Source organism: Physella acuta, unplaced genomic scaffold (assembly GCF_028476545.2).
Source record: "Physella acuta isolate Inbredline_101_S28 unplaced genomic scaffold, ASM2847654v3 ptg000360l, whole genome shotgun sequence".
NCBI classification, from domain to species: Eukaryota; Metazoa; Mollusca; class Gastropoda; family Physidae; genus Physella; species Physella acuta.
In genome coordinates this window covers 650,558-669,193 of record NW_026731879.1, presented here as the reverse complement: position 1 = coordinate 669,193, position 18,636 = coordinate 650,558, and the positions used below count along the sequence as shown (strand labels likewise).

The following is an 18,636-nucleotide window of genomic DNA, read 5'->3' as shown; positions in this document are numbered from 1 at the left end:
AGCCCCCCCCCCCTCCAAGGAAATGGAATTCATATAGAAAATTGGACAAAGCCTAGGCTAGATTTGCTCTTGTTTAAGTTGTTTAGCCTAAAAGGATACATTAGTTCTGATAGTTAGTCCTAATTCGGCTTTCGTACGTTCAGGCAATGATCATTTGTTTAATTTGGTTATTGTTATTATTCGTTATTTAGTATGGCCTTGGATCAAGACTGCAAACTATCGTCTGGAAGTAACTTAATAAACTATCAACCCATTAGAATATGACAATGAGATTCTTGTCTTAGAAATGGTTGGGTTCATCATTACACACGCACATTGAAAATTAAACTAGATCTAGATCTAGATAAACTAGATAGATATTTTAGATATAGACTAGCTTAACTAGATCTAGATCTAGATTCTAGATCTAGATCTCTAGATCTAGACTACTAGATCTACTACTAGATCTAGATTTAAGTGATAGTGATTAAGTCTAATAATTATAATAGTCTAATGCTAACCCTGTCCGGGGTCCCTAACAATGCCAACGGTGCCCTAACCGAACCCCAACCCTGGTCCTACCATCGCATTATTCATTAGATCTATATCTATATATATATCTATATGAGATTATAACCATACATACATACGCCTAACGAACCAATTTCTCACCATAAAATTAGTCGAGATATGTTGTTAAATAAATGTGTCACCTTTTTAGAGATTTAGTCTAGAAATCTAGTTATTTCTTTGCTTTGTCTAATGACTAATGTAATAATCATTCGACATGTAGTAAAGCACATTGCCCTTTGAACAATAACTATTTGATAAAATATTTTTCTCAAACAAATATAGATCTAACATTAATATTAAAATACAATATAGAATCAAGGCCTATATGCCTATAATTAGTATAATTCATGTGTAACGGGTACCAACGGCTAGTGTATTTGTAAAATATAATCACAGTTACCTTATAAAATAAGAGGCATTTGAGTAGGCATATGTTTATTTCTAAAAGTAAAATTAATTTAGAACATATAGCCTAAATTTTGGCCTATTATTTTGAAACACATTTTTTTGAGCCAAACATTAATGTAGATAAAAGTACCTAAACTGCTTTGGGAAATAGATCTAATAGCTGAACCTCAGCAGATTTTGAAAATGTGGTTGATTTTTATATTGTGAAAGAATATTGTGATACTTTTTCTATTAATATAGGAGATAGTGGTAAAAAAATGTATGAACTTCATTCAGTTTATTATTAATAACATCCTTTTCCCTTAGTCTACAGTTTACTCTGTTACCTGTATATAAACCTTAATATCCTCCACAGTAATATTCTAGTCTATTATTTTAATAGTTTTAGATCTAAACTAGAAATTCTAAGAGTCGAGGTCTTGTAGAATCGAAAATTCTATATGTAGATGTATTGTTAGCTATATTTACAAAACAATGAATGAGGGTTCTGCGTGTGATAAAAATTTGTTTCTACCACAGCACTTGTTCAGCTGAAGGTGATTTGGCTGTCTAGATGTAGGGCTTAATGCATGGGACAACAGCTGAAAGTGGTGCAGCATCATGGCACTTTGATGTCGTGGTCTATTGGTCGCTACCAACTACTGGTGTTTGGTCTACTCTGGGTGATAGTCAGGTATGTTGGTTGATGTTAGTCATATTTGTGGTGTGCTTGGATGATCTTTCTGGTGCGCTTGGATGATCTTTCTTGTGTGTGGTTCAATTATCTTTGTGGTGTGTGGTTCAATGATCTTTGTGGTGTGTGGTTCAAAGATCTTTGTGGTGTGTGGTTCAATGATCTTTGTGGTGTGTGGTTCAAAGATCTTTCTGGTGTGTGGTTCATTGATCTTTCTGGTGTGTTAGAAAATTGTTTAGATTAATTATTAGTTACAAAATATGACTGATTTTTTTATAAAGATTGGCCAACTGTGACATCAAGTTGTCCAGCAGTGAGATTGGTGACAAGCTGGATCTACTTGAGCCGTATCTGTCACATCATGGCCCAGTTAACAGAAGACACAGAGACACCAGAGAATGTCAGTCTGTCAAGTACAAAAACGTGACACACTCCAAGTATCCTGCACAGAGCCACTCACCACCTCTACTGCCTTTAGTTGAAGCTAAATATCTCATTAAAGAGGTAACTTAAACATCACTAGTTTCAATTGAGGATATATCTAGATGGTGACAATGGTTATAGCTAGATGGTGGCAAAGGTTATAGCTATATGGTGACAATGGTTATATCTAGATGGTGACAATGGTTTTAGCTAGATGGTGACAATGGTTATATCTAGATGGTGACAATGGTTATATCTAGATGGTGACAATGGTTATAGCTAGATGGTGACAATGGTTATAGCTAGATGGTGACAATGGTTATATCTAGATGGTGACAATGGTTATATCTAGATGGTGACAATGGTTATATCTAGATGGTGACAATGGTTATAGCTAGATGGTGACAATGGTTATAGCTAGATGGTGACAATGGTTATAGCTAGATGGTGACAATGGTTATAGCTAGATGGTGACAATGGTTATAGCTAGATGGTGACAATGGTTTTAGCTAGATGGTGACAATGGTTATAGCTAGATGGTGAGGTTGGAGGTAGAGTTGAGAAGTAGCAACATTACATGTGTGAGTTTTGATGTTACTGACAGGTTGGCACAAATTACTGGGACAAGCACCAGACAGTTATACACCAGCAGATAGTCAATAACCCAATGACCACTTGGTCAGTTCTAGAGCCAGGGCACCCGGGCTCATGCCAGAATGGAACTGGTGCTCGCTATACTGTACGGCAAACAGCAGAACAGAAACCTTGCCTAGCTGCTGCCAATGGTGGCTTCTTCAGTACATCAACTGGACAATGCCTAGGTGAGTAGAGAGGTTGCTTGCACCTGTCTTCAGTACATCAACTGGACAATGCCTAGGTGAGTAGAGAGGTTGCTTGCACCTGTCTTCAGTACATCAACTGGACAATGCCTAGGTGAGTAGAGAGGTTGCTTGCACCTGTCTTCAGTACATCAACTGGACAATGCTTAGGTGAGTAGAGAGGTTGCTTGCACCTGTCTTCAGTACATCAACTGGACAATGCCTAGGTGAGTAGAGCGGTTGCTTGCACCTGTCTTCAGTACATCAACTGGACAATGCCTAGGTGAGTAGAGAGGTTGCTTGCAACTGTCTTCAGTACATCAACTGGACAATGCTTAGGTGAGTAGAGCGGTTGCTTGCACCTGTCTTCAGTACATCAACTGGACAATGCCTAGGTGAGTAGAGCGGTTGCTTGCACCTGTCTTCAGTACATCAACTGGACAATGCCTAGGTGAGTAGAGAGGTTGCTTGCACCTGTCTTCAGTACATCAACTGGACAATGCCTAGGTGAGTGGAGAGGTTGCTTGCACCTGTCTTTACTTGTCCAATGAAAACATTTTGTCTGAAGTAACAACTAAACATTTTACAGTTTTTAATTATGATTAAAAATGTGTCAAAATATTGTGAAGACCAAACCATTCCAGCCACCAAATATTGCCTGCTGTACTTCACCTGAGGACTAAAACATTATGTTTTACCATTGTGAAATACTTTTTTCTGTCCAGGTAATATAGTCAGTGATGGCCTGCTTATCCAGGACTCAGGCGGGGTCCAGAACGTCCATTTTGGTCTGACCAGAGATGGTTATATTTACACTGGGTAAGCAGGTGGCAGCTTTCTTTTTTTAAATAGTTTTAGACTTGTGTCCATTGACTGAATCCACTGGCTCTATCTTGCAACTGACCAACAGTTGTGTGTCCATTGACTGAATCCACTGGCTTTATCTTGCAACTGACCAACAGTTGTGTGTCCATTGACTGAATCCACTGGAACTTGCAACTGACCAACAGTTGTGTGTCCATTGACTGAATCCACTGGCTTTATCTTGCAACTGACCAACAGTTGTGTGTCCATTGACTGAATCCACTGGAACTTGCAACTGACCAACAGTTGTGTGTCCATTGACTGAATCCACTGGAACTTGCAACTGACCAACAGTTGTGTGTCCATTGACTGAATCCACTGGAACTTGCAACTGACCAACAGTTGTGTGTCCATTGACTGAATCCACTGGAACTTGCAACTGACCAACAGTTGTGTGTCCATTGACTGAATCCACTGGAACTTGCAACTGACCAACAGTTGTGTGTCCATTGACTGAATACACTGGAACTTGCAACTGACCAACAGTTGTGTGTCCATTGACTGAATACACTGGCTCTATCTTGCAACTGACCAACAGTTGTGTGTCCATTGACTGAATCCACTGGCTCTAACTGATCAGTTGGTTCTCTAGAACACCTCCTATTAGTAACCATTCTCCAAATTTAAAAAAGAACTGGATTTGTTGACCCAAGACTTTTCATTATTGACTGTAGGTACCTATCAGAACTGGATTTGTTAACCTCAGACTGTTCATTATTGACTGTAGGTACCTATCAGAACTGGATTTGTTGACCCAAGACTTTTCATTATTGACTGTAGGTACCTATCAGAACTGGATTTGTTAACCTCAGACTTTTCATTATTGACTGTAGGTACCTATCAGAACTGGATTTGTTGACCCAAGACTTTTCATTATTGACTGTAGGTACCTATCAGAACTGGATTTGTTGACCCAAGACTTTTCATTATTGACTGTAGGTACCTATCAGAGCTGGATTTGTTGACCTCAGACTGTTCATTATTGACTGTAGGTACCTATCAGAACTGGATTTGTTGACCTCAGACTTTTCATTATTGACTGTAGGTACCTATCAGAACTGGATTTGTTGACCCAAGACTTTTCATTATTGACTGTAGGTACCTATCAGAACTGGATTTGTTGACCCAAGACTTTTCATTATTGACTGTAGGTACCTATCAGAGCTGGATTTGTTGACCTCAGACTGTTCATTATTGACTGTAGGTACCTATCAGAGCTGGATTTGTTAACCTCAGACTGTTCATTATTGACTGTAGGTACCTATCAGAACTGGATTTGTTGACCCAAGACTTTTCATTATTGACTGTAGGTACCTATCAGAACTGGATTTGTTGACCCAAGACTTTGTCCAGCTGGTTGGAGGGGTCATCTGGCTAGTTCGAGATGGGGTCAGCTATGTTGAGGAGAGCAAACAGATTGAATGTCCAGACACTGAGGAAACAGGTCAGACATGGGGCTGCTGCCAGTCACTCTACAATTCATTCACTCACTTAAAATTAATTCACTCACCCTAAACTGACCATGAACTGAACAAATGACAGCACTGCCTACTTATATGATTTTGCCTGATTTTGATACCCAGGTTACAATACTAGGAGTAAGCTAAATGTTAAGCTTTTGCCTTCCACCTGAATTCTTTGTTGGCTTAAACTTTTAGTGTTTTTCTTGTGCTAACTTTCTGGTTTTGTATTGAACTAGTTGAGATTTCAGCTGTGTTATTCAATACTTTTTGTTACCGTGTGTCTTCCATAACAACCCCTCTCACCTCCCTGCCTAACATCATGGTCAGTGGGAGTGGTTAGCTATTTATTGAGAGTGCTTTTTTTCACAGAAAATAGTTTGTCTTTCCTGACATTAAATGATTAATTATGCTATTGTAGGTATTAAAAAAATGATAAAAAAGTTGGATAAAAGTTGTTTTGAATTTAGTGCAGTTTTATTTTTATGTTGCCTACAAGAAGCCTGGAATGTAAAAAAAAACAACTGCAATATATGTAACATACCTACTTATCATCATTATACTGGTATATTTTGAAGTACTTTACATTTTGACTTAGTTACCTTGTTTATAAAAAATGGGTGTGAAAAATGGTTTCTTGAAAAAGGTTGCTGACATAGCAGATTATTACAGGAAATGTATATGGTTTGTGACTAAAAACTTCATTTTTCTGGTACTCTCAGCCCTGTAATGATCAAAAATATGTTTTACTGTCCATGAATTTATTGACAGACCATGAATTTTGTGTATTGACTAATCATGAATGGACTGACCACAAACTGACCCTGAATTTCTGTCACTGACCAGGTACTATGGAGAGATTTGTGTCTGTCATCTCTGCCAGAACAGCAGTAGGACATGATAAGCAAGGGAGGATACACATGGTGCAGGTCAATGGGAAAACTGATCAGTACGGGTGAGTTGTGTTGTAGGGTTAGTTGTGTTGTAGTCAGTACAGGTGAGTTGTGTTGTAGTCAGTACAGGTGAGTTGTGTTGTAGTCAGTACAGGTGAGTTGTGTTGTAGGGTGAGTTGTGTTGTAGTCAGTACAGGTGAGTTGTGTTGTAGTCAGTACAGGTGAGTTGTGTTGTAGGGTTAGTTGTGTTGTAGTCAGTACAGGTGAGTTGTGTTGTAGGGTTAGTTGTGTTGTAGTCAGTACAGGTGAGTTGTGTTGTAGGGTTAGTTGTGTTGTAGTCAGTACAGGTGAATTGTGTTGTAGTCAGTACAGGTGAGTTGTGTTGTAGGGTGAGTTGTGTTGTAGTCAGTACAGGTGAGTTGTGTTGTAGTCAGTACAGGTGAGTTGTGTTGTAGTCAGTACAGGTGAGTTGTGTTGTAGTCAGTACAGGTGAGTTGTGTTGTAGTCAGTACAGGTGAGTTGTGTTGTAGTCAGTACAGGTGAGTTGTGTTGTAGGGTGAGTTGTGTTGTAGTCAGTACAGGTGAGTTGTGTTGTAGGGTGAGTTGTGTTGTAGTCAGTACAGGTGAGTTGTGTTGTAGTCAGTACAGGTGAGTTGTGTTGTAGTCAGTACAGGTGAGTTGTGTTGTAGTCAGTACAGGTGAGTTGTGTTGTAGGGTGAGTTGTGTTGTAGTCAGTACAGGTGAGTTGTGTTGTAGTCAGTACAGGTGAGTTGTGTTGTAGTCAGTACAGGTGAGTTGTGTTGTAGTCAGTACAGGTGAGTTGTGTTGTAGTCAGTACAGGTGAGTTGTGTTGTAGGGTGAGTTGTGTTGTAGTCAGTACAGGTGAGTTGTGTTGTAGGGTGAGTTGTGTTGTAGTCAGTACAGGTGAGTTGTGTTGTAGTCAGTACAGGTGAGTTGTGTTGTAGGGTGAGTTGTGTTGTAGTCAGTACAGGTGAGTTGTGTTGTAGTCAGTACAGGTGAGTTGTAGTCAGTACAGGTTAGTTGTGTTGTAGTCAGTACAGGTGAATTGTGTTGTAGGGTGAGTTGTGTTGTAGTCAGTACAGGTGAGTTGTGTTGTAGTCAGTACAGGTGAGTTGTGTTGTAGGGTTAGTTGTGTTGTAGTCAGTACAGGTGAGTTGTGTTGTAGTCAGTACAGGTGAGTTGTGATGTAGGGTTAGTTGTGTTGTAGTCAGTACAGGTGAATTGTGTTGTAGTCAGTACAGGTGAATTGTGTTGTAGTCAGTACAGGTGAGTTGTGTTGTAGTCAGTACAGGTGAGTTGTGTTGTAGTCAGTACAGGTTAGTTGTGTTGTAGTCAGTACAGGTGAGTTGTGTTGTAGTCAGTACAGGTGAGTTGTGTTGTAGTCAGTACAGGTGAGTTGTGTTGTAGTCAGTACAGGTGAGTTGTGTTGTAGTCAGTACAGGTGAGTTGTGTTGTAGTCAGTACAGGTGAGTTGTGTTGTAGTCAGTACAGGTGAGTTGTGTTGTAGTCAGTATAGGTGAGTTGTGTTGTAGTCAGTATAGGTGAGTTGTGTTGTAGGGTGAGTTGTGTTGTAGTCAGTACAGGTGAGTTGTGTTTTAGCCTGCACGGGTAAGTGGATGTTTGTTTCAGTCAGTATGTTTGAGTTTTGTTGCCGTGTTTAAAACTTGCATGAAGTTATATTAAAAAAGATTTAAATTTTAATAAAAATATTTTTGATGTGATCTGTCATTATGTAATTGTGAGAGATCTTAAAGAAAACAGAGCTGTTTATTTTTCTTGCTTTTTCATGCTGGTTCCATTGTAGCATCAACTTGCCAGATTTAGCCAAGCTTCTGATAGACTTTGGTCTTGTTAATGCTATCAACCTTGATGGTGGTGGGTCAGCTACTACGGTCATCAATGGAACACTGGTCAACTCTCCCTCAGACCAATGGTCAGTTTTTACTTAGCAGAGCCTATTAACCTGTTGACTCAAATGTTTACTGTAAATGGTCAGTTTTTACTTAGCAGAGCCTATTAACCTGTTGACTCAAATGTTTACTGTAAATGGTCAGTTTTTACTTAGCAGAGCCTATTAACCTGTTGACTCAAATGTTTACTGTAAATGGTCAGTTTTTACTTAGCAGAGCCTATTAACCTGTTGACTCAAATGTTTACTGTAAGTGGTCAGTTTTTACTTAGCAGAGCCTATTAACCTGTTTACTCAAATGTTTACTGTAAATGGTCACTGTAAATGGTCAGTTTTTACTTAGCAGAGCCTATTAACCTGAGTTTACTCAAATGTTTACATGTCCTTCCAGCTCTAACTCTAAGATATTTGCTGTAACTTTTCTCTAGCGCCAACTCTAGCTACAACTGTGAGAGGGCCGTGTCTTCTAAACTATTTGCTGTAACTTTTCTTGTAGCGCCAACTCTAGCTACAACTGTGAGAGGGCCGTGTCTTCTAAACTATTTGCTGTAACTTTTCTTGTAGCGCCAACTCTAGCTACAACTGTGAGAGGGCCGTGTCTTCTAAACTATTTGCTGTAACTTTTCTTGTAGCGCCAACTCTAGCTACAACTGTGAGAGGGCCGTGTCTTCTAAACTATTTGCTGTAACTTTTCTTGTAGCGCCAACTCTAGCTACAACTGTGAGAGGGCCGTGTCTTCTAAACTATTTGCTGTAACTTTTCTTGTAGCGCCAACTCTAGCTACAACTGTGAGAGGGCCGTGTCTTCCATTATCTGCGTTCATGAACCTGCCTGCCTTGTGGCTGACTGCTCTAGCCATGGTGTGTGTCAAATGGGGGTTTGTCAGTGTCAAGGTCATTGGGCTGGCCCAGACTGTAGCTCATTATCCTGTGAAAATGGTTGTAGTTCACATGGAACATGCTCAGAAGGTAAGGAACACGATTTATGGCTATTCACTTTTTAAGACCCTAATAACCTCCAAGCTCCAATAAGATTTTTTCTATTAAATTCTTTATTTTCTGAATCCAAGTTTTTAATTGTTCATCGCTAGAGCGGCTATTTTTTGTTGTTTTTACTTGTTGTAGTTTTCCTAATGGGTTGATTTTGTATTTTATAGTTTTTTTTTGGGAAAGTACTTGCGAAGCAACATTTTTTTTTAACATTGGTGAAGCATTTAGCATCTGTGTCAGAATGTTTACGTTGCCATGTTAAAAAATTAACAAAAATTATAGTGATTACTCTAGTACTAATCCAATCCTTGATTTTTGTAGAAAGCTGGATGTTATTTCCATTTTCTATGAATAAGAGGTGATAAAAAAATACTTCTAATTAATTTTTGTGACTAAAGTATATTTTCCCCCCCAAAAAAACTTTTTTAAAACTAAGTAATTATCTTTCTAAAATTTATAAATTATTACTTAAAATAAATACTAGTGTGAAGGGTGTTTAACAATGATTTATTAATACTGGCAATGTGTGGGATTTAAATCGTTTCAAAAAGATATGAGCAGCTTTGTGGCATAGGACTAAAAAAAAATTGTGTTAACAAAAATAATTCCAATCTTTAAGAATTTTATAATTGAAAGGCAAGATAACAAATTCAAACATTAATTTCTGATAAAAATGTCAACCCTTATACTTAGCTAATTAATATTAATGAAATAGTCTTATGGATAAAAATTATGGTTATCTTGAATAATAATTATTTTTTTGAAATATAACTGTATGAATTTTTTTGAACTAAAATGGCTTTTTAGCTAATAATTTTTTGGCTAATAATTTTCTGGTTACAAGATTTGAACCTTGTTACAGGTGGTTGTCAGTGTGAGGCAGGGTGGTCAGGCACTGATTGCTCCCTGGGCTGCCCAGTTGGGTTTTATGGTTTCAACTGCTCCCTGCCTTGTACCTGTGAGAATGGCGCTACCTGCAACCCTGTCACAGGTTCTTGCAGGTGTCCGGCTGGGTACACAGGAAAGTTCTGTCATCAAGGTCAGTGTCACTAGTGGACATTCTAGGTGGTATATTGTCATCAAGGTCAGTGTCACTAGTGGACATTCTAGGTGGTATATTGACAAGGTCAGTGTTACTAGTGGATATTCTAGGTGGTATATTGACATCAAGGTCAGTGTCACTAGTGGACATTCTAGGTGGTATATTGACATCAAGGTCAGTGTCACTAGTGGACATTCTAGGTGGTATATTGACAAGGTCAGGTCACTAGTGGACATTCTAGGTGGTATATTGTCATCAAGGTCAGTGTCACTAGTGGACATTCTAGGTGGTATATTGAAATCAAGGTCAGTGTCACTAGTGGACATTCTAGGTGGTATATTGTCATCAAGGTCAGGTCACTAGTAAACATTCTAGGTGGTATATTGACATCAAGGTCAGTGTCACTAGTGGACATTCTAGGTGGTATATTGACATCAAGGTCAGTGTCACTAGTGGACATTCTAGGTGGTATATTGTCATCAAGGTCAGGTCACTAGTAAACATTCTAGGTGGTATATTGACATCAAGGTCAGGTCACTAGTGGACATTCTAGGTGGTATATTGTCATCAAGGTCAGGTCACTAGTGGACATTCTAGGTGGTATATTGTCCGCTAGTGAAATGATTTATCCACACTTTGTCCATGGGAAAGGGGGGGTGAGGTAATTTCGTATATTCTTAGTCAATGAAATGATTTATCCCCAGTTTGTCCATGGGGGTACTTTGGAGAAGACTGTAGCCATATTTGTTTCTGTGAGCATGGCTGTTACTGTGATCATGTGACGGGGGATTGTAACACCACCTTACCTGAGGAATACATGCAAGGTGAGCTTTTCTGACTCATGATTGTAACACCACCTTACCTGAGGAATACATGCAAGGTGAGGTTTTCTGACTCATGATTGTAACACCACCTTACCTGAGGAATACATGCAAGGTGAGGTTTTCTGACTGTTCATCTGTAAGTCTTGTTGGTCCTTTGTTCTGCTCATCTGTTTTAACTTTTGGCCATTTTCCCTCTCTAGCTGGCAAGTGTGTCGCTGGCCATCAGATCCAGAGGCTTCACTTGGTGCCAGATAAGGAACAGCAATACAGGTAGAGATGCATGTCAACTCTCCACCCAGTCTGTTGATGTGACATGTCCACTCTCCACCCAGTCTGTTGATGTGACATGTCCACTCCCCACCCAGTCTGTTGATGTGACATGTCCACTCCCCACCCAGTCTGTTGATGTGACATGTCCACTCCCCAGTCTGTTGATGTGACATGTCCACTCCCCACCCAGTCTGTTGATGTGACATGTCCACTCCCCAGTCTGTTGATGTGACATGTCCACTCCCCACCCAGTCTGTTGATGTGACATGTCCACTCCCCACCCAGTCTGTTGATGTGACATGTCCACTCCCCACCCAGTCTGTTAATGTGACATGTCCACTCCCCACCCAGTCTGTTGATGTGACATGTTAACTCCCGAGTCTGTTGATGTGACATGTCCACTCCCCAGTCTGTTGATGTGACATGTCCACTCCCCACCCAGTCTGTTGATGTGACATGTCCACTCCCCACCCAGTCTGTTGATGTGACATGTCCACTCCCCAGTCTGTTGATGTGACATGTCCACTCCCCAGTCTGTTGATGTGACATGTCCACTCCCCACCCAGTCTGTTGATGTGACATGTCCACTGTTGATGTGACATGTCCACTCCCCACCCAGTCTGTTGATGTGACATGTCCACTCCCCACCCAGTCTGTTGATGTGACATGTCCACTCCCCAGTCTGTTGATGTGACATGTCCACTCCCCACCCAATTTGTTGATGTGACATGTCCACTCCCCACCCAGTCTGTTGATATGAGATGTCCACTCCCCACCCAGTCTGTTAATGTGACATGTCCACTCCCCAGTCTGTTGATGTGACATGTCCACTCCCCAGTCTGTTGATGTGACATGTCCACTCCCCAGTCTGTTGATGTGACATGTCCACTCCCCAGTCTGTTGATGTGACATGTCCACTCCCCAGTCTGTTAATGTGACATGTCCACTCCCCACCCAGTCTGTTGATGTGACATGTCCACTCCCCAGTCTGTTGATGTGACATGTCCACTCCCCAGTCTGTTGATGTGACATGTCCACTCCCCACCCAGTCTGTTGATGTGACATGTCCACTCCCCAGTCTGTTGATGTGACATGTCCACTCCCCACCCAGTCTGTTGATGTGACATGTCCACTCCCCAGTCTGTTGATGTGACATGGCCACTCCCCACCCACTCTGTTAATGTGACATGTCCACTCCCCAGTCTGTTGATGTGACATGTCCACTCCCCACCCAGTCTGTTGATGTGACATGTCCACTCCCCAGTCTGTTAATGTGACATGTCCACTCCCCAGTCTGTTGATGTGACATGTCCACTCCCCAGTCTGTTGATGTGACATGTCCACTCCCCAGTCTGTTGATGTGACATGTCCACTCCCCAGTCTGTTGTGACATGTCCACTCCCCAGTCTGTTAATGTGACATGTCCACTCCCCAGTCTGTTGATGTGACATGTCCACTCCCCAGTCTGTTGATGTGACATGTCCACTCCCCACCCAGTCTGTTGATGTGACATGTCCACTCCCCAGTCTGTTAATGTGACATGTCCACTCCCCACCCAGTCTGTTGATGTGACATGTCCACTCCCCACCCAGTCTGTTGATGTGACATGTCCACTCCCCAGTCTGTTAATGTGACATGTCCACTCCCCAGTCTGTTGATGTGACATGTCCACTCCCCACCCAGTCTGTTGATGTGACATGTCCACTCCCCAGTCTGTTGATGTGACATATCCACTCCCCACCCAATTTGTTGATGTGACATGTCCACTCCCCACCCAGTCTGTTGATGTGAGATGTCCACTCCCCACCCAGTCTGTTGATGTGACATGTCCACTCCCCACCCAGTCTGTTGATGTGACATGTCCACTCGCCACCCAGTCTGTTGATGTGACATGTCCACTCCCCACCCAATTTGTTGATGTGACATGTCCACTCCCCACCCAGTCTGTTGATGTGACATGTCCACTCCCCACCCAGTCTGTTGATGTGACATGTCCACTCCCCACCCAGTCTGTTGATGTGACATGTCCACTCCCCACCCAGTCTGTTGATGTGACATGTCCACTCCCCAGTCTGTTGATGTGACATGTCCACTCCCCACCCAGTCTGTTAATGTGACATGTCCACTCCCCACCCAGTCTGTTAATGTGACATGTCCACTCCCCAGTCTGTTGATGTGACATGTCCACTCCCCACCCAGTCTGTTGATGTGACATGTCCACTCCCCACCCAGTCTGTTGATGTGACATGTCCACTCCCCACCCAGTCTGTTAATGTGACATGTCCACTCCCCAGTCTGTTGATGTGACATGTCCACTCCCCACCCAGTCTGTTGATGTGACATGTCCACTCCCCAGTCTGTTGTGACATGTCCACTCCCCAGTCTGTTAATGTGACATGTCCACTCACCAGTCTGTTGATGTGACATGTCCACTCCCCAGTCTGTTGATGTGACATGTCCACTCCCCAGTCTGTTGATGTGACATGTCCACTCCCCACCCAGTCTGTTGATGTGACATGTCCACTCCCCAGTCTGTTGATGTGACATGTCCACTCCCCAGTCTGTTGATGTGACATGTCCACTCCCCAGTCTGTTAATGTGACATGTCCACTCCCCAGTCTGTTAATGTGACATGTCCACTCCCCAGTCTGTTAATGTGACATGTCCACTCCCCAGTCTGTTGATGTGACATGTCCACTCCCCAGTCTGTTGATGTGACATGTCCACTCCCCAGTTTGTGACATGTCCACTCCCCACCCAGTCTGTTGATGTGACATGTCCACTCCCCAGTCTGTTGATGTGACATGTCCACTCCCCACCCAGTCTGTTGATGTGACATGTCCACTCCCCACCCAGTCTGTTAATGTGACATGTCCACTCCCCAGTCTGTTGATGTGACATGTCCACTCCCCACCCAGTCTGTTGATGTGACATGTCCACTCCCCAGTCTGTTGATGTGACATGTCCACTCCCCAGTCTGTTGATGTGACATGTCCACTCCCCACCCAGTCTGTTGATGTGACATGTCCACTCCCCACCCAATCTGTTAATGTGACATGTCCACTCCCCACCCAGTCTGTTGATGTGACATGTCCACTCCCAACCCAGTCTGTTAATGTGACATGTCCACTCCCCAGTCTGTTGATGTGACATGTCCACTCCCCAGTCTGTTGATGTGACATGTCCACTCCCCACCCAGTCTGTTGATGTGACATGTCCACTCCCCACCCAATCTGTTAATGTGACATGTCCACTCCCCACCCAGTCTGTTGATGTGACATGTCCACTCCCAACCCAGTCTGTTAATGTGACATGTCCACTCCCCAGTCTGTTGATGTGACATGTCCACTCCACACCCAGTCTGTTGATGTGACATGTCCACTCCCCAGTCTGTTGATGTGACATGTCCCCTCCCCAGTCTGTTGATGTGACATGTCCACTCCCCACCCAGTCTGTTGATGTGACATGTCCACTCCCCACCCAGTCTGTTGATGTGGCATGTCCACTCCCCACCCAGTCTGTTGATGTGACATGTCCACTCCCCAGTCTGTTGATGTGACATGTCCACTCCCCACCCAGTCTGTTGATGTGACATGTCCACTCCCCACCCAGTCTGTTGATGTGACATGTCCACTCCCCACCCAGTCTGTTGATGTGACATGTCCACTCCCCACCCAGTCTGTTGATGTGACATGTCCACTCCCCACCCAGTCTGTTGATGTGACATGTCCACTCCCCAGTCTGTTGATGTGACATGTCCACTCCCCACCCAGTCTGTTGATGTGACATGTCCACTCCCCACCCAGTCTGTTAATGTGACATGTCCACTCCCCACCCAGTCTGTTAATGTGACATGTCCACTCCCCAGTCTGTTGATGTGACATGTCCACTCCCCAGTCTGTTGATGTGACATGTCCACTCCCCAGTCTGTTAATGTGACATGTCCACTCCCCAGTCTGTTAATGTGACATGTCCACTCCCCACCCAATCTGTTGATGTGACATGTCCACTCCCCAGTCTGTTGATGTGACATGTCCACTCCCCACCCAGTCTGTTGATGTGACATGTCCACTCCCCACCCAGTCTGTTGATGTGACATGTCCAGAGCCGGCGTTAGGGGGTGGCAAACGGGGCGGTCGCCCCAGGCCCCGCGCTTGAAGGGGCCCCGCGCTTCAGCAACGCCATTGTTGCCTGAATTAGTTTGTAAACTTAAATAATCTTTGCTGAATAAAATAATAAAAAAAAAACAACTAACTGGCCGAAATTGTTGGATGTTAAAACTGAGGCCACGGCTGATGTTAGTGAGTTATCCTCTACATGGACTGGGACAGACCGTTATTCTAAAGAAAGACATTAGTGTCACACATCGCTGGCACGGTCGACTCGCTATTGTCCTGAGGTGACTGGAGATGGCGGTCGCGAATTAGCCCCCGACCTGACATGGGAGGTAAAATCGGGAGAAACGTAAACAGATACCCCTATTGTTTGCGGACCGTTGAAGACGTTTTTTTAGTGAGCAGGCGAGGGTGCTTGTAGTAAACAGTCAGTGACCTGATGATGGCTTGCAGAGGAGGAGGGGGGGGGGGGGGAGAGCGGATGGGGGCATGCCCCTTCCCGGGAAAAAAATTGCAAATTTTTGATTTGCACCCCCCCTCAAACTTTCAAAACTTGCACCCCCCTCCTCAAACTTTCGATTTGCACCCCGCTCAAGTTTTCGATTTGCACCCCGTTCAAGTTTTCGATTTGCACCCCCCCCCCCCTCAAACTTTCGATTTGCACCCCCTCAAGTTTTTCTCTATATATTTTGCTATTTTTTGCCTTGGTGTCACCCCCGTAAATGGACCTTCTCTTGTGAGAACGCGGTCTTAATCTGTAATGTAATACGCGGACGCTCTATAAACACGCACCTTCTCTTGAATGGCTGCGGTCAGAGATCCAGTAACGCAGTACCCGAACTGATTTTTTTAGGGTTTGGCATCCCATAGATTTAAATGTACAGTTATCCTTCACCTCACCCCACCAACTGTCACCCCTCCCCCCCCCCCAGTGTTCCACCTTACTGAGCGTCCGTGATTACATTTGAGAGTCATTTCATTTGGATATCTATAGCCGTAAACAGTGTTTTTCACGATTCGAGTTTATTCCGAAATCTATCAATGTTTTGCTATTTTCCCCGGCATCCACACACTTTGAATGCCACTGTTAACACACGATAAATTGAGAAAATATCGATACTATTACCCGCCACTGTGGACCGATTTAACGTTGCTTCAAAGTGATTTCACCAATTTTCCTCTACACCATGGCTACAAGAGACAGAGATAGATTTCGCAAGTATGAATCAGGTGCATCAAAAGCGAGGATAGAAAAATAGAAAAAGACAGCCTCCAGAATCGACTTTGATGATATAATAATGGAATTTTCCTCACGAAAGGCAAGAAAATTAGATCTTCGTTTGTGAAAGTACTGGTAAGATTTTCATAAATAAACATAAATGTAAAAAAAAAATCAGGTTTGAAGCAGACGTTCATCGTCTCTTTAATGCGTGTCTCAAACTTATATATGTTTTATTTTTTACTTTTCAAACAAAAGGCCTTAACAGAAACAAGCAACGTTTCAAAAGCACTTCTAAGTAAACAAATTGTTTGTTAATCAGTGTCTTAATGTTAATACGACATTGATAAGCAGCTTAAAAATACCATATATATCGTTTTAATATTAATTCGCGTTGAGAAGAAAAAAAAAAACGCCTCACTGTACATGTTTTATTTAATTATGCACCAATGAAAAAAAAATAAGGCCCCGCGCGGATGGTTGGCCATAGGCCCCGCGTACCCCTAACGCCGGCTCTAGACATGTCCACTCCCCAGTCTGTTGATGTGACATGTCCACTCCCCAGTCTGTTGATGTGACATGTCCACTCCCCAGTCTGTTGATGTGACATGTCCACTCCCCAGTCTGTTGATGTGACATGTCCACTCCCCAGTCTGTTAATGTAACATGTCCACTCCCCACCCAATCTGTCAATGTGACATGTCCACTCCCCAGTCTGTTGATGTGACATGTCCACTCCCCACCCAGTCTGTTAATGTGACATGTCCACTCCCCAGTCTGTTAATGTGACATGTCCACTCCCCAGTCTGTTAATGTGACATGTCCACTCCCCAGTCTGTTGATGTGACATGTCCACTCCCCACCCAATCTGTCAATGTGACATGTCCACTCCCCAGTCTGTTAATGTGACATGTCCACTCCCCACCCAGTCTGTTAATGTGACATGTCCACTCCCCAGTCTGTTAATGTGACATGTCCACTCCCCAGTCTGTGTATTGGCAGTGTGATATGCCTGAGTGTGATCACAACCTTCAGCCTGGCAGTCAATGCACTGCTCACCTACTACACAATGCGCATGAGGCTGCAGCACCGAGTGGCCCTGAAGCACAAGGTGAGGCTGGCCATCAAGCGAACCATGGCCCAGGTCAAGTCCTACAACCACAACACTGAGAACGATGATGAAGATGAGGAATTCCTCCCCTCCCACAGAGCCATGGAGGAGGAAGAAGAAGAGTTGACAGGATCTGGGGAAGAGGAACATGATAGTTTTTTGACCCCATCTAAAAGGGCAGCATCCAGGTGAAACACACCTTGTTACATTTGTTGAAATGCCAATATTTACTTCCCATCATTCCAAACGTGTATGCAATCATTACAATGATTTATGCAATGATCATTTTAGGGGCAGATCAAATTATTTTAGAACCATGATATTTCAGTGGCTTCTGTGTTCTGGAGATATTGGCTGTGGTTCCTGGTTAACCCTAGATTGTGTAAAGTATAGCTGGGTAAATGGTGGAAAATATTGGCAAACACTGGTCCTGCCACCACAAACACTATCTGGTCCTACCACCACATCTGGTCCTGTCACCACAAACACTATCTGGTCCTGTCACCACAAACACTATCTGGTCCTGTCACCACATCTGGTCCTACCACCACAAACACTATCTGGTCCTGTCACCACATCTGGTCCTGCCACCACAAACACTATCTGGTCCTACCACCACAAACACTATCTGGTCCTGCCACCACAAACACTATCTGGTCCTACCACCACAAACACTATCTGGTCCTGCCACCACATCTGGTCCTGACACCACAAACACTATCTGGTCCTACCACCACATCTGGTCCTACCACCACAAACACTATCTGGTCCTGTCAACACTATCTGGTCCTGTCACCACATCTGGTCCTGCCACCACAAACACTATCTGGTCCTGTCACCACAAACACTATCTGGTCCTGTCACCACATCTGGTCCTGCCACCACAAACACTATCTGGTCCTGTCACCACATCTGGTCCTGCCACCACAAACACTATCTGGTCCTGTCACCACAAACACTATCTGGTCCTGTCACCACAAACACTATCTGGTCCTGTCACCACATCTGGTCCTGCCACCACAAACACTATCTGGTCCTGTCACCA

The 18,636-nt window shown here is 43.2% G+C and overlaps 1 protein-coding gene across 1 annotated transcript; it reads left to right on the top strand.

Moving 5' to 3' along the window:
- The first annotated feature begins 196 nt into the window (after window positions 1-196).
- LOC131941377 (N-acetylglucosamine-1-phosphodiester alpha-N-acetylglucosaminidase) lies at window positions 197-18,125 on the top strand. The gene is made up of 13 exons (XM_059300622.1): window positions 197-289; window positions 1,480-1,633; window positions 1,915-2,137; window positions 2,661-2,877; window positions 3,600-3,693; window positions 5,049-5,182; window positions 6,045-6,153; window positions 7,917-8,045; window positions 8,790-8,989; window positions 9,873-10,049; window positions 10,757-10,876; window positions 11,077-11,146; window positions 17,468-18,125. Exons 2-13 carry the CDS (start codon window positions 1,530-1,532, stop codon window positions 17,781-17,783), a joined length of 1,893 nt encoding a protein of 630 aa, XP_059156605.1. The 5' UTR covers window positions 197-289; window positions 1,480-1,529; the 3' UTR covers window positions 17,784-18,125.
- The last annotated feature ends 511 nt before the right edge of the window (window positions 18,126-18,636 follow it).